General features: G+C 39.8%; 1 protein-coding gene across 3 annotated transcripts in view; it reads left to right on the top strand.

Annotated features, from left to right (window-relative positions):
* The first annotated feature begins 547 nt into the window (after positions 1 to 547).
* Positions 548 to 16,109, top strand: part of GABRB1 (gamma-aminobutyric acid type A receptor subunit beta1) — a 389,072-nt gene continuing 373,510 nt past the window's right edge. Inside the window, exons 1-3 of one of the 3 annotated variants that reach the window (XM_032632382.1) lie at positions 548 to 711; positions 876 to 967; positions 1,408 to 1,475. In XM_032632382.1, the coding sequence (XP_032488273.1) occupies positions 632 to 711; positions 876 to 967; positions 1,408 to 1,475 (240 nt within the window). In that variant the 5' untranslated portion in view covers positions 548 to 631. Of the gene's footprint in view, positions 712 to 875; positions 995 to 1,407; positions 1,476 to 16,109 lie in introns of all 3 variants that reach the window. The other 2 variants (XM_032632383.1, XM_032632384.1) reach the window with 2 other exon arrangements.

The raw sequence follows: 16,109 nt of genomic DNA on the forward strand, positions 1-16,109 counted from the left end.
CTTCCTCCTCCCATAGAGAAGGACGGCAGTAAGCCAGACGTGCTAAGACTCCTCTCAAGCGGACCTGATTCCTGGACTCTTCAAATACATCCTGAGTTTCCTTCTTCTGTGGCTCTCCCTCTCCACTCACTTCGCCCCTCACCCATCTCTCTCTCTCTCTCACACACACACACGCACACACACACACACAGGCAACCAGAGAGAACCGCCTCGCTTCTAGACTCCCGGTTCTAAGACCACCGTGACTGTCAACGAAATATGCCAATCACAGGCAGCCTAAGCCATATCCCTGGAAACTGAGTAAAAAAATTAGGTGGAAGGCAGAAAGGAAATGAACGTAGAAACCCTCCAGTGCACAAAGAAAGATCCATATACACAAGCACAAGCAAGGAAACAGCAGGGTATCTTTTACTACACGGAGGACGCGGAGCACCACAAACAGGAACTTTAAAGGGATTGAAATCTGTTGCCTGTTCCACTAGGAATATTGTTTGCAAGGCACAAGGTGTCTTTTGGTAGTGAGCACCCTCTGCGCATGCGCAGGTCCATTCGGGAATTACTGCCCGGCCGCCGACTAAGTTGCATTCCTTGAATCTTCGCAGAAAAGACAATTCTTTAATCAGAGTTAGTAATGTGGACAGTACAAAACCGAGAGAGTTTGGGGCTTCTCTCTTTCCCTGTGATGATTGCCATGGTCTGTTGTGCACACAGGTGAGCTGCTGTTGTTGAATGTCTTTTTTTTCTTGGTGTTTTTCTTTTTACATGCTTGCTGGATCATGTAGCTCGTTATTTGGGGGGTAGGTGTGCCTGTCTATTTTTATGTCTGCTCGCAGTTTGTGCTCATTCTGAATCCGGTCCCTACTTCTTCCCTTCAGCGCCAATGAGCCCAGCAACATGTCATACGTGAAAGAGACAGTGGATAGATTGCTCAAAGGTTATGACATTCGCTTGCGGCCGGACTTTGGAGGTAATGTTTCATCTTTTTTTTCAACCTGTAACCCATATCTAGTTCTCCTTTTTTGTCAAAGACAATTGTCAAAAAAAAAAAAAAAGAAGAAGAAGAAACATGTCATTTTGGTAAGCGTGCCTTACGCCCTACGCTCTGGCCACACACACACACACACACACACACACACACACACACACACACCACGCCGTAGCCCCAGTCGCAGGTGGATGAACCCCAGGCAGAGCCGACCTTCCCCCGGCCCGACACACCCTCTGCATAGTCACTGCATCACTCGTGTGCCCACACCTGTTTTCCCAGGCTTTCCCCGGCAAGGGGGTGGAGGGCTGGGGGTAGCGGAGCCCATTCAGAATGTAGTAAGCGCAGGGAAGCCCCCCGACCCTCCCCAGCCTGTGGCCACTCTGAGATTATGCCCATAATGTGTCCCACCTCCCCGGTAGGGCCCCCCGTGGACGTCGGGATGAGGATCGATGTCGCCAGCATAGACATGGTCTCCGAAGTGAACATGGTGAGTGGCCTCGCTACTGGCCCGGCAGCCGGGCTTACGCAGATGCGAAACGGACCGGTCCCCGTGCCCTCTGCGTTTCGTTGGCGGTCACCTTGCCCCGGCCCATGGATCCCGCTCCGCGCCCGCTCCCCACTCTGCCACACACACACCCTGCTGGCCCTGGTTTGTATTTTCGACACACACATACGGGCTACTGCGGTGTTCCGGAGGAAACGTGCTCCGCACTATTTGGGGAAGGACGGTGACTGTGGCGCCGGCAGAGCCGGTGGGGCGGAGTCAGCGGTACTTTCGCTGGGTTTCCTTCGGTGTTGAGAGGCGTAGGGCACCACCTGCCGGTGGCCGGGCGGCCTGCACGAGAGGGTCCCCGCACGGTGGTCCGCGGCCGCCTACTCCGCAGGCACGGTCCCGGCAGCCGGTGAGGCGGACCCACCCACGGCCCGCCACAAAGCACCCAAGCACACAGATGAGGTTTCATAGTGTTCCCTCCCTCTTTCCAGGCTCTAGCACACCGAGTGGCAGGAGCAACAGGCTGAGACAACGGTGTCAAAGTGCTCAAGCCAGATTCTGGGGAGAGGCTTGTATTGTTCCCACGTGAGGGTTGATGAATTTGTCTTGCTGCATCTTGCGAGTTTAAGTTCAAACCGAATAGATGGAGTTATTGCTTTGCTTTGCCTTATAAACCCAAGCATGCCGAAAAAGCCTGATGATCAAAGAGACTAGAAAAGGGAGGGGGGAGGAGAGGGCGATAACAGCATAGGGAGCATAGCGCAGTCTTTTCATTGCAAAGAGTTAACATTCTTTTATTTCATTTCTCCTCCTGCCTTTCGGAAGCTGTTGCAAAATGGATTGAAATCATAGCTGTCACTATCTCTGTTGGCGCTTTCCAACCACTGTGGGGTAGCAGTTTTCTAGTTAGAGTTTCCAACTGTTGCTTCTTGTAAGGCAGGGGGAAAAGTCTGTCGCTTTTCTAGAACCAACCACCCAGGGAACAGCTAGATCTACCTGAGCAAAATGCCATTTTTATTCCACTTGCGAAAAAAATATTGTGGCAGCAGAAATTTAGACAGGCTGAATAATTTAAAGACTAAAGCCTCTGGGGGTTTTATCACTCTATATTTGTAAAGGCTATTGAATTGTCATTTCATTTCATTATTAGTGAGTCATTTTATTTTAACACGCTAAGGCTTAAGAATTTTTCTTTCTTTTTTTTTTAAGGTATGTCAGGGAAAAATACGTATATTTAAAATATATTGAGTGGGATTAGAATAAAAAGTGTGACTATTAAATTTCTGTATTTTAAAGTTGCACTTTCCCCTGCTTTAAATAGCTTATTTTAAATATTATTTTAAATTAATATCTCTGATGGCTGTATTAGAAAAACAATTTTGAAATATCAATGCACAATGAATATTCTCTGACTTGGAAAAGATTTTTAATAGACTCATTTATAATATTCTGTCACATACATGTCACTACCACAAAGCACCCAAGATGAACTATTGACAAACACTGGGGAATGTAATAACATGGGCACATATACAAATCATACCCAATCCACGCCATTGCGACTGGATAAATTAGGCAATGAATTAGTTTAAGTTGTTTGTATCATGTAGATAAATGATGATAATAATTTCCTTTTCAGTCATTTATTTTGGCACCTTGTAAGTACCCACACAGATAATTTATAAAATAGGAGAAGATTCAGAAGACTCAAAAGGCAAACAGTGCCTTTGCCAGTGGTCTGCTTTTAGAGTACTACGCTTTTCAGAATTTTTCAAATGTATAATTCTGTTGACTATATTTACAAACAACTTTTCAGTTTAAAACCAAAGACAAAACCAAAACTGAATCGAATAGGGAAGTTGCTGTTTAACTAAAACAACCACCATAACAAAAAAGTTCTGTATAATCAGTTGTTCAACTGAATTCATACAGAAGCTCAGAAAAAAAATAATTAATTTAACTGCTGTACCACTGGAAATAGCTCTTAATGATGGAATAATATAACCTATTTACTCACTGTACCGTGTGTATATGTACTTGAGTTTTAAAAATATTCACCCAACAGATAAACCTTTAAAAAATATATTCTACTAAATTACCCATTGCCTTTCCACAATAGTGTTAGAGACATGATGGGAAAATAGAAACCACTGAACACAGGAAAATAATAAACCTTGATTTACTTATTCTTCCTTGCTTCTCTTTTTAATGAAATCTACCAACAAGACCCAAGGTTTATTTTTTCTTCTATCATCTATAACAAAGCATGGGAATACATAGATTGGAAATAACTCCAAAAAAATTGGAAACAAAGAGGAATTCTAGGATTGAGGGTTCTATATAAGCAAAATCTGGATAGTAAGCCCTGGTTAAGAGCACTGTCTATGGTATGCTTTGATTTTTAGATCATAAAGTAGAGTTGAAATGTCAATGAGAAATAAGACTTATTGCTTTTATATTAAGCATGTTTCAGAACCCTGATAGGCAGTAACTTCTGAGATTATTTAATAGGAAATTTTCAACAAAATTAACAACAAATAAAAATGGACATCAAATATAATAAAATAGTTTTAAAGAAAATTCAGATTAAAATCCATTGCTAAAACAATGCTCATTTTTATATTTTTATTCATTACCATTATTATCCACCCATTTCCACATCTGGGAAAATTGCATAATTGTACATTACATTAATGGGTTTGAAAACTAGACTGTTAATTTTTGTTCTTTTCCTATGCTACGCTAAGTGAAATATAATTCCAGATTGGTTTCTAACATTGTCTGTTTTATTAAAGACTAACGTCACATCAAAAGTATTTTCTGATTCACGTCCTTCAGGATTTAAAATATTTTCCCCAAATTTGAAAGAGAGAGTTAGAGTTTTTATAGAATCTCTATAATCAATAATTGTTGGTTTTGAGCAGTGAATGGAAAACTGCTGAAGAATAATTCTGACACAGGGAAAAAAACCATACTTGAGAGCAAGAGTTTTCTTTTCAGGCAATAATATTGTTCATTAAATTAGGAAGGATTTTTCTTTTGGCATCATGGGATGTATTGTGCCTATGATAGTGACTACATACTATTATCTTCTATCATCTTAAAAAAATGACTGTGATTTCCATATATTTAAAATTAAATTCCTCAAACCTTCTCTCTCTCTCACACACACACACACACACACACACACACACACACACACGACTGAAGAGGAATAAGAGGCAGTTGGAACAAAAGGAGACAGTAGCCCCCAGAAATTGCCTTAAAATAACCACTAACACCTGCTAATATAAGCCAAATAAAACACAGATAATAGTAAGTAAGTCTTCTCTCAGAGTAGTGGATTGGGGGAACAAGATATTAACTACCTGAAAACAAAAGGTTGAACGCTTGTATTTCAGATTCCAATGACTAGCCGTTCTGTCTTATTAAAGAGGCAGCTCCTGATCATCAAGGAGGAGTTCCAGCCACAGAGCTCTCTGTCTCTGATCTAAGGACGTGATGGTCTGACTGGCCACCCCCAGAAAACTTGAAATCTATTGAGTCCTAACTCAAAGTAGGTCTCAACCCAAGCTGTTCCCAGGAATGGATAGCTACTGTGTATTCATTGTTTCGTCCTTTATGCATACATGGATGCCATAGTGAATGTTCTTATAGGCATTAAAATTAACAATAAAAACACCCACCCCCCAAAAAAATAAAAACTAAAATGAGCCAATTTTTCTAAATAATACCCAAAAGAAAAAGAAATTTTATTTACGAAATGTCCACTCTTGTTAAATCCCACTGTTATTTTAGTATTTGATTCCAGAGGTTTCTGGTATACGCTTCAGTTATGTCTAATTACCATCCTCTTGGTGACACCAAATAATAACCACCTGTCACCACTTTCTCTAAGCCAGTGTTTCCCATTCTTTAATGTGTATCTGAATCACTCTGGGATCTCAACATGTTAAAATGCAGTTTTTTATTCAGAGGTTTGGGATGGGGTCTGATAGCCTACATTTTTAACAACTCCCAGGTGATGCCGATTGCTGGTATATGGACAGCACTTTGAGAAGCAAGATTGTAGTACATTATTCTAAGGGCTAGCATTATTAAGAAATGAACCTTTCTTCCTCTTAAATTTCTCTAAGGATGATATTTTTCAAACTAAGTTTCAAGTTAACTCCCAGGTAGTTAAACAGGTAGCTGTGCTCAGAGGGGAAAATTGAGTGTAACAGTTGATGACAAGGCTGATAGGGCTTGACTTAAACTAATAAGCAGTCCTCCTAACTGTGCCAATACTTATGAGTCCATCAGCCTTTAATGATGGCTATGAAAACGTTGCCAAGCCCAATAATTCGGACAACACTATCCTGCTGCTTTACAATGACTTTTCTTCTTCAGAATAAAGAACATTGCAAACTGGCTTTCACCCCACTAGGAGCTTGCAATAGCTTTGTAAAAGAGCCTAAATGTACTCTTGCTGCTATCAGTAAATTCCCTGAGGCTATAACAGAATTCCTTTGCAAATAGAGCAAATAGGTCAGTACCATTTAAAGGCATGAACAGATATCAGCAGTCAAAGATACAAATATGTTTTTCTCTTATATGAGTAATCAACCAGGTCTCACTTTTAGGTGCTGGGTTACAACATTGTACCATCTGGAGAAGCTAAGAGAGGAAAAACTTCCCTTTGCCTTTCTGTTTGGAGATAACAGAAAGATCTTTTTATACTCTAAGCCACATCAAAGCAAGCCTATGCAGGTTTTTTAAAGTTTGCAGTCACATTTGAAAGACTGTGTTCTTAGGATTACGTGACCAGACTAGGTATTACAGTGTGTAGTACAATGAAAACTGTAGCATTTATTGAACATGTCCTATGTATAAGGTATGGCTATCAAATGCTTTATATTAGTAGCTCATTTAAGGCTATAGAATTGTCATCCCCCATTACAGATGGAGAAACTGAGGTGGAGAGAGGGAGAAACATGTTAAGAGAGGTTAAATAACTTGCTCAGAAGTTATAGATCTAGTAAAGGGCAGAAGAAGGATTTGAACCCAGGCAGGTTGCCTGCAAGAGTCTGACTCCTATCTGTGAGGCAAGTAAAAAAATATTCCTGGCATTTAGCTTTGAGACCTTAAGTGAGTCACTTGACTTCTCCAGGCCTCAGGGTTCTCTTCTGTAAAATGAAGGTAATTGATGCAATTGCTAAACCTCTTTCTAGTTCAAATATCTACCATATAAACTTAAGCTATTAAAGATCTTAGACCTGTTAAAATCAAGATTCTTCGACTTCATCATATTCTCCTGTTAGATTCCATCTTATTCCATTTTGTTCTCCTTTTAGATGTGTCAGTCAATAAGCATTTATTAAATTCCAACTGAGTGCAAACTCTGGTAATCTCCTGGGAACGTTGCAGTAATGATTGTGTGCAGTCTGAGGCCCCTTGGATTACCATTTTAATTGGTCATAGCATTATCATCCATTTTTTCCTAAACACATTCCCAAAGACAGCAACAAGAAATGTTGAATCCATGGTCTTTAAAATGAGATGAATGATGCCTGGTTTATATTGTATTAAGCGTTGGAGCCAGGACCATATTTGAAGTATTTCCATCTGGTACTGTCCATTGTATTCAAACAGGGAACATTGCTCAACTATTGCCAAACTAATAAATGTTTCAACACAATGTGAAACAGAAGGAAACCTTTATTTTTCAAGATCTGGGTATCCCAAAGATTTTCCCAACCCACCTAAAATCTTTCCATCAGGTGGTCTGGGAGCAAGGGGTGAAGCCACAGTGCTCATCTCCGCTGACCATCACTTAGTATCAATTCTGTAAATGTTCGGTGCTTTTTGTCATGGCAGGCCCCCAAAGTCTTGATAGTCCCCTCAAAACACACATGAATCAAATCTTGCCTTATAGGGAAGGTAAAATATTACAAAAGAAAAAAAATGGTATTAAATATTTCCAAATGATTTGAGTTTCAATAACTCAAACGACATTATCACACTTGAGGATAGTAGGAAGATGAATGGTATATGCTTGCTGTTGATTAAATGTTAATACAGTTTCCCCATGAGCTTTTTCAGCAGAGTGAATCCTATTTTTTGTAATACCAGGATTGAGTTTCTGCATTTTAGAATGCTTCTGTTTTCAGAAGATCATGCATTTCATGAAATCTCTTGACTGATGATTGTTGAAGGAAGTTATAGTCGTAGCACATAACAATCTATTACTTAGCCCTTGATAGAAATGCTCAAGAAACGGTTTAAAATTAATTCCTATTAGTGGTGATAACTTAGTAAAAAAGGCTGGTCATAAGAAGAATGAAAGATAAATGGGTTTTCTTTAGTGAGCCCAGTATCCCCTTCTTAGAATCCTCATAGCCCTCATTGTTTTTCCGCCAATAGTTTTTTTCTTCTACCACTCCATTAAGTGCCTAATGTGTTTTCCCTCTTACAGCCCCAATAAAACTGTCATCGTATTGTATATTTAAGATTAAAGGCGTTTTCCAAGGAGCTTTCGACCACTCTACTGAATAAAGCCGATAGGGTGTCTGTCCTTGTGGGGTTTATAGTCTTTTTTAAAAAAGTATTTAAAATCTCTATTCTTGAAGTAAAGATTTTTTTTCCCCTTTTGGAAGATTTTTGAAACATCCATAGTTACCTTGATCATGGGATGTTTTGGTTCAACATGTACTTACTGAACACTTAGTCTTTTATCGTGCCCTGAACTGGGTGCTAGGGATTGGAAAATGACTAAGACATGTTTCATACCTTCAGATATTGGGTTGGCCAAAAAGTTCGTTCGGCTTTTGGTGTAAGATGTTGTGGGGGAACCCGAGCGAACATTTTGGCCAGCCCAATATTTTACAGCATAGAGGAGAATGCAGAAACCAAGTTACTTAAAACAATGTGGTAGTGGCTATGATAGGGACATGTATGTGCAGCGTCCTATGGGAGCATAGAGGAGCAGTTTCTAAGGCACGGTGAAAGGTTAATTCCTAAAGAGGAATAGTAGTGAGCATCATGTGTAGGCTGCAAATGAGAAGAAGAAACTTCCAGGCAAAAGGAAAGGCATCAGCATTGGCAAGTATGCCTGAAAACAGTATGGAGTGTTCTGGGAATTATAAGTCATTCACTATTGGGAGAACTTAAAGGGCACAGGGAAGATTGTCAAGAAATAAGACAGGATGTTAACAGCAAGATGTAGGACAGAGTTATTGAATGTTCTCACTTGTCTAAAAAGAAGCCTCTCTAGAAACATGCATATTTTTTTGTATATGCACTGACCACTTCTGGAAGAATATACAAGAAGTGAGTAACAGTGGTTGTCTCTTGAAAGTGGAACCAGGACTATAGGAGTATGACTTGGAGGGATACTTACTGTTCTTAATATGCCCTTTTGAATTGTTTGATTTTTTTAAAATCTTAAACATTAAAATTTTTCACTTTAAAAGGACACACACACACACACACACACAGACAGAGACAGAAACAGAGACAGAGAGACAGAAAGAAGAAATGATGCTGGAATGTGTATGCTAAGGAAATGAATCCTAATCCTGAAATACAGGAAACCTGCTACAGGTTTTAACAGGTGCTACGTTTTGCATTTAAGATAGATCACTCTGATAGCTGCGTGGAGGATGAAGTAGAGAAGGCTACAACTGGGACCAACGTTCCTAATTAAGAAGCATTACAGGGTATTTCGGAGTCCAGATGAGAGACGATAAATGCCTCAAGGAGAACAGTGGCCTTAAGAATAGAAAAGAAGAGGGGAAAAAAGAGAAATTCAAACAGAGGCAAATCAGAGGGATTTCATGACTGGTTAGATGTTGAAAGTTAGAGAGGCAGTGAGCCTAGGTTGCCCTATGGGTTCCATATTGAGTGATGGGCACATATGGCACCATCTGCCCAGGGAGGGAAACAGAAAAAGAAGCACCAACCACCTTGTTCACCGTTGAAGTAGATATGTTTTCAGAATTAAAAAACAAAAAAAGTCACAGCATGTTGTTGCAAGGTACTTGTGGGAACATTGTGGTAGAATATTGGAGGTTGGACCTATCCTGAAAAAGATTAATTTCTTCATGACTCTTCTAATTCTGTTCACATATAAAGCAGGTTCTACAGGGAGAAATCCTGGGTGCATAAATGTGGTGGCTGAAATGAACCAGTTAGAGATATGGAGAAAGGGTGCTGACCAAAGACAGAGAATGAAGTGCAGTCAACTTTAACCTGTAGCAACATTGTTCTTTATCTAGGAGGACCTAGACCCTGACAAGATTGAGAACCTACTTTTCAAATTCACCCAGAGAAGTGACTTTTGTACACTGTTTCAGTCGCTTTTATAAAACCATATAGATGGGAAGAAAAGATGTGTGTGGAACCCACTTACACAGCATCTGCTCTCTTCTCCATCACATCCCTAAAATGGTTCAGAGTCCTTCTGGAACACCGTGTTTCCATGGGAAATCACATGAAAGCAGTGTGTGTTCTTGTAGAAGGTGTATTTGGCAATGAAATGAGACGGGGGTATAATAGACAGCACAGGTGGGACCAACAGAAATGAAACTTAGCTGCCAGGAAAATTCAAAAGTGACCCCCAGGAGCTTTGCAGAAGAGCTGAAACATTTGAATGGCTTGGTGGGGATGATTTTAAATAAGATTTCAACAGAGCCCTATCCCCACAGATGGTCTCCTGGAAAGTGGATACCTATTTTAGCAAAGGCGTATTCATAGAGTGTGTCATCAAGTTTAGGGAAAGAAAGCAGAGAAGCAGCTAGAGAAATAGATTCAAACAAAAGAGGGTTCAAACAGAAGGTAGCTGTTAGCAGTCCCTACCACAGCAGAAAAAGAGTGTGGGTTAAGGTCCTCTGGATGCAGTAGGAAAGTTAGAGGCCAGGTGTCTCTTTCTGGTTGCTGAATGGATTAATCAGGGAAGTTGCTAGGAGTGAATCCTGTTTGAATGAGAAGGTTTATTTGGGATCCTTCCTGAAGGCGGGGGAATAGATTTGTTGAAAGCTCAGGGTCCCTGCCTACTCTAGCCCTCTGTGACTCACGGGGAGGTTTTTTTTCTTCTGATCTATTATTTTCAAGACAATGATATACAATTCTTTAGTCAAGAGAAACTGCTTTGTGGTTTCCATAGAGACAGGTCAATGACATTTATTTGAAATCCTACCTGTGCCTAGAACATTTTCTCATGTCAGAGGCCATCATTTCTCCCTCCTCCCACCTGCAATCTCTTTCCCACCCAGATGCATCTAGATCTACTTCAACACCCACACGAAGTCATCTTTCTTCTACAGAGCTTTGCTGTAGCCACATGGAAGAGGAATCTGCTGGAGGAAGAATGTGTGGGGCATATAAACAAATCAAGACTCTGAAAAGACAAAAGACCCAATATAACATAATGATCTTCTTTCAGTTCGTATAAGGTTATTATTAACCTTGTCTTCCACCCCCTCACCACCAGCACTATGAAAGCTACAGGAAGTTTAGGATTATATTCCTTACGCTCTCTATGTAGCTCCTAGCATATTATAGGGACTTAATAACATTTATTAGGATTATAAAAGAATTTTTCTAGCTGTAAAAAGTGTTAGTAATAATGACATTTAAATTTTCTAATTCAAAAATTAATAGTTTCTCTGTCAGGTCTACCTTATACCTTCATATGTAGTTTTCTTTTATGTTGATCATGAATCATGAGCCGTTTCCATAGAAACAACTTTATCACATGGCACAGCCAGTTTTACAGACACAAAATCATTTCATGACAAATATCAACGTACATATATACATATAGACATGCATATATATGTATACATGCATAACTTTCATCATCTTTAAAAATTAGTGAATTATATTCATTTTTCAAAATGTCATCTGTATGCTGGTACCTGGACTTTCAATATTTCTGGAAACATTTAAGAAATTACTAAAGCATACCTGGAGTGATGACTACAAAGTGAATGGCATTTAAAAAGAAGGAAAATCAAACATAAAGGGAAGCCTATGAAAAGGCCTCAGCCATTTGGAGTGATTTTGAATGAGGTAAGTTAGATTTTAAAAGACAACCAAGGAAGTTTATCAAATTTGAAAATATAAAGTAAATAATATATCTAATCCAGAAATATATATATTTACTATATATGTATATAATATCTATTACATCTATCTACATCTATCTATCTATCTAGTCATTTCTGCTGTAACTGTATCCTTACCTAAACATGGATGTTTGCTTTGAAACATCAACTTTTGTCTGAAACTTCCACACCCACACAGTAATTTGTCATAACCAGTAAATGTGTTAAATCAACTACCACATTAAACGGAGATAAGAGATTCTTTCCACTGACATCACCACCTCTCTGTTTGCCCCCACTCCCAACACACACACACAGACACACACACACACACACACACACACACACACACAATTCAGCACATCCCGAAGGAACAACCTAGAGCACAAAAATCCCGGTTCAAACCGACTGCTGAGTTGAGGCTGATGAGAAGAGACGAAGAAGATTCAGTATGAAGGTTAATGTTAGTCAGTTGCAAACTTTTGGCTAAATGTGGCAGGAACTGGTTTTTAGAAGTTTTGAAGTGGGAAATGGGAGGACGAGGACAGGATGAAATATTTGGAGTGGAAGGTACTCACATAACTGAAAAGTCGTATCCAGTTTTTGGGGGGTTATTGGTGCCTATATCCTACATCTATGTCAACCCCATTTTGGGAGACACCTCCACAAGCCATGTTGTCATGAAGTGTGAAGGGGATTTTATAACCTGTTTTTCTGCAACTGTGGAAGGGAATGACTTTCAGGATGACACATGACAGATTACAGATGACATATGCCCTACTGTGTTCAAAATCACAGTCAACGGACATAAACATATCTTGGTGAATTATGTTTTTGCCTAGTTACCATTTAGCTTTCGCACATTTTAAAGGATTTGCACTTTTGGTTCTGCAAAATGGGCAGAGATATGTGAGCCCAAACTCAAACAAAGCAAATGCCATTATTCTTTTTCAATACTATTCAATCTCACTGAGTGGAGGTTTGTTTTTGAGTGGAAATGTGGGACCCTTTCAGTACTGTAGGCAGGGAGCACCTACAGAAGGTGATTTCAGAAGCTACCTGCTTGAAATGCCATCATCAGATTTTTTTTTTTTTTTTGGCTGCATTGGGTCTTCGTTACTGCGTGGGCTTTCTCTAGTTGCGGCAAGTGGGTGCTACTCTCCGTTGCGGTATGGTGGCTTCTCTTGTGGAGCATGGGCTCTAGGCGTGTGGGCTTCAGTAGTTGCAGCATGTGGACTCAACAGTTGCAGCTCGAGGGGTCTTGAGCTCAGGCTCCGTAGTTGTGGCGCACGGGCTTAGTTGATCCGCAGCATGTGGGATCTTCCCGGACCAGGGACCGAACCCGTTTCCCCTGCATTGGCAGGTGGTTTCTTAACCACTGCACCACCAGGGAAGTCCCGCAATCATCAGATTTTGAAATCTTTTGCTTTGATTCCTGCTGAAATGCAAATAACACCTGATAGAGGCACTAATAGTGCTAGTCTTTATTTCTTGTATTTATACCAGTGTGTGAATGAATGGTTGAATGAGAGAACAGGTTTGCTTAAGACACAGAGACTCAAAAAAAAAAAAAAAAAAAATCTTGTGTAGTTAAAAAAAAAAAAAGAGACTAGAAAAGGAAAGGAGGAAAGGGATGAAACAGGATTTATTTCATACTTTCCCCAGAATCAGCAGTTTCCTGATTTCAGGAGCCAATATGAAACAGCTCGAAACAAGGGCCGAGATGTGCTGAGACAGCATTTGTGCTGTCCACACTGATCCTTTGCACTCGAAAAGCATTTTGCTTGATCTGACAGCAATACCCAATACTTTGTAGACCAAAATGTGAAATCAGCAAATTCACCTCCATTCTCTGGGGGCATAGTGTCCATGCTGACTGGGCCAGGTGGCAATAACATCTTGTAGTTTGAATAACCTGATGAACCTTATAGTTAAAATCAGTGTCTGGTAGAGAACAAATGTATGGATACCAAGGGGGAAAGGGGGTGGGGTGGGAGGAATTGGGAGATTGGGATTGACACATATACACTATTGATACTATGCATGAAATAGATAACTAATGAGAACATACTGTATAGCACAGGGAATTCTACTTAATGCATTGTGGTGACCTAAATGGGAAAGAAGTCCAAAAAAGAGGGGATAGATGTATATGCACAGCTGATTCATTTTGCTGTACAGTAGAAACTAACACAACATTGTAAAGCAACTATACTCCAATAAAAATTAATTAAAAAAAATAAAAAATGAAATAAAATCAGTGTCTAGTGGGAAGCACACTGGCAATTTTTTAAGTCCAGATACTCCCCATCTGGTGTATATAATTTTGGTTTTTCTCCTTAAGTACATTCCCCTTGAATGTTCTTCTGTCGAGTTATATTTGAATAATTTTAAATCACTTTAAAATGTCAGGATGATGTTGTATCCTAATTTATACTCTCAAGTATGAATCTCGTGACTTACTTAAGGCCTTTGATTCTCAGTTCCATGTAAAATGGAAGTAATAATTTCTGCTCTACTTATTTCAGGGAGCAGTGAGAATCAAAAGAGATAAATCATAGCCAAATATATGGTCTGTACATGTGATGTATAAACTGTAGATTACTATATGAATGTTAAATGCTGCTATTTTTTAAATTATTTTACTATATTCTCCCAGGCTTGTAATGAATTTCTCCCTCTTTAATGCCAGGACATCAGGAATAATGTGAATTCACATCTTGTATAATCAAATATGATAATATTTTTGTTCAATACTGGGATTTTCATCAGGCAGTTGAAATTCACAGTACTACTTCTAATTGTGAAACTCTTCTGTGACATCTGATAGAAAAAAATGGAAAGAGTTTCCCACACCTTTCCTCCCGATTATCTTCTCTTGGGTGTCACGCTGAGACCTCTCAAACTTTAGTTTCAATCTGTGTATGGTCCCCCATACCTCTCTTAAATTTCACATTTTGTGCTACTCCCTGGTATGTGAAAGACATGGGATATGTGGTTTTCCATGGGCTTAGCCAAGGGATTAGGGCTCTGGAGTTGACTTCTAGTTTTGATTATAACCCCTCCACTTACAGGCTCTGTTACCTTGGCATTAGTTAACTTTAGAGTAATCATATAATTTACTGTCCAAACATGAATTTTGAGAATGAAAGGGAACATTATTAATATTACCAGGGTCAAGAAGTGTAAACCAACACTGTCCTGGGAAAGTCAGGATTTATGATCACCCTATGCCACTTAAAGCCTGAAATTCTTCATCTTTAGAATGGGAATAAATTATATTTTCTTCTTAGGTCATTGAAGACTTAATGAGATAATGTGTTGTCTGATTGGGGAAAATATAAGTTACTTATAACCTGCTTCTTCTTCTTTTCCTCCTCCTTTTTTTTTTTTTTTTTTTTTTTTTTTTTTTTTTAGGTATGCAGGCCTCTCACTGTTGTGGCCTCTCCTGTTGCGTCCTCTCACAGGCTCCGGACGCACAGGCTCAGCGGCCATGGCTCACGAGCCTAGCCGCTACGCGACATGTGGGATCCTCCCGGACCCAGGCACGGACCCGCGTCCCCTGCATCGGCAGGCGGACTCTCAACCACTGTGCCACCAGGGAAACCCTCTTCTTATTATTCTTTATTGAGCACATACTGTGTACCAGGCACTGTTATGAGCGCTTTATATGAATATCAACAATGGAATTAGGTAGAGTGGATGAGATAACCTAATAAGAATTTTTATATTAAAGTTTGAGATAATCAAACAAATAAAACATCACCTATCAGCTCACCTTTACTTACCAATAGTTTTATAAGAGCAAAGGGACTTGTTAGGAATTGGGAAGCATTATTAACTATTGTAGGATTTACTTTATTCCTTCAAGGAACAGCCAAGACTCTCATTGAGAAGATAAGTTATTAAAAGGTAACTATTTTCATGAGGTCATAATTGACCACAAGTAACACTAGAAAAAGGGCCCTAGAAATGAGATCTCAACTCATAACATGACAGAGAAAATACAACCAAACTGAGATGTTCAAGAGGAGAGTAATCTAGGTAGGAAGGTGATGGATATGCCAGGCAGAGAAAATAGGACTAAGAAGTTTGTAGAGGGCTTCCCTGGTGGCACAGTGGTTGAGAGTCCACCTGCCGATGCAGGGGACACGGGTTCGTGCCCTGGTCCAGGAAGATCCCACATGTCGCGGAGTGGCTGGGCCCGTGAGCCATGGCCGGTGAGCCTGCGCGTCTGGAGCCTGTGCTCCACAACGGGAGAGGCCACAGCGGTGAGAGGTCCGCGTACCGCAAGAAAAAAAAAAAAAAGTTTGTAGAGATAAGATTACTGACTAATCAGATATGAGTCGTAAGGCCTAGAAAATCATTTTGGAGTTGTAGTAATAATAATAATACTTATTGTGTACTTCTACAAAGCAGGTACAATTCTAAGTACTTTAAAAATATTAACCCACTTAATTCTTAAAGCAGCCATATGAAGTATGCATCATTATTATCTCTATGTTATAGCTAAGGAAACTGAGGCATAGAAAAGTTAAGAAAC

Source organism: Phocoena sinus, chromosome 5, assembly GCF_008692025.1.
Source record: "Phocoena sinus isolate mPhoSin1 chromosome 5, mPhoSin1.pri, whole genome shotgun sequence".
Lineage (NCBI taxonomy): Eukaryota > Metazoa > Chordata > Mammalia > Artiodactyla > Phocoenidae > Phocoena > Phocoena sinus.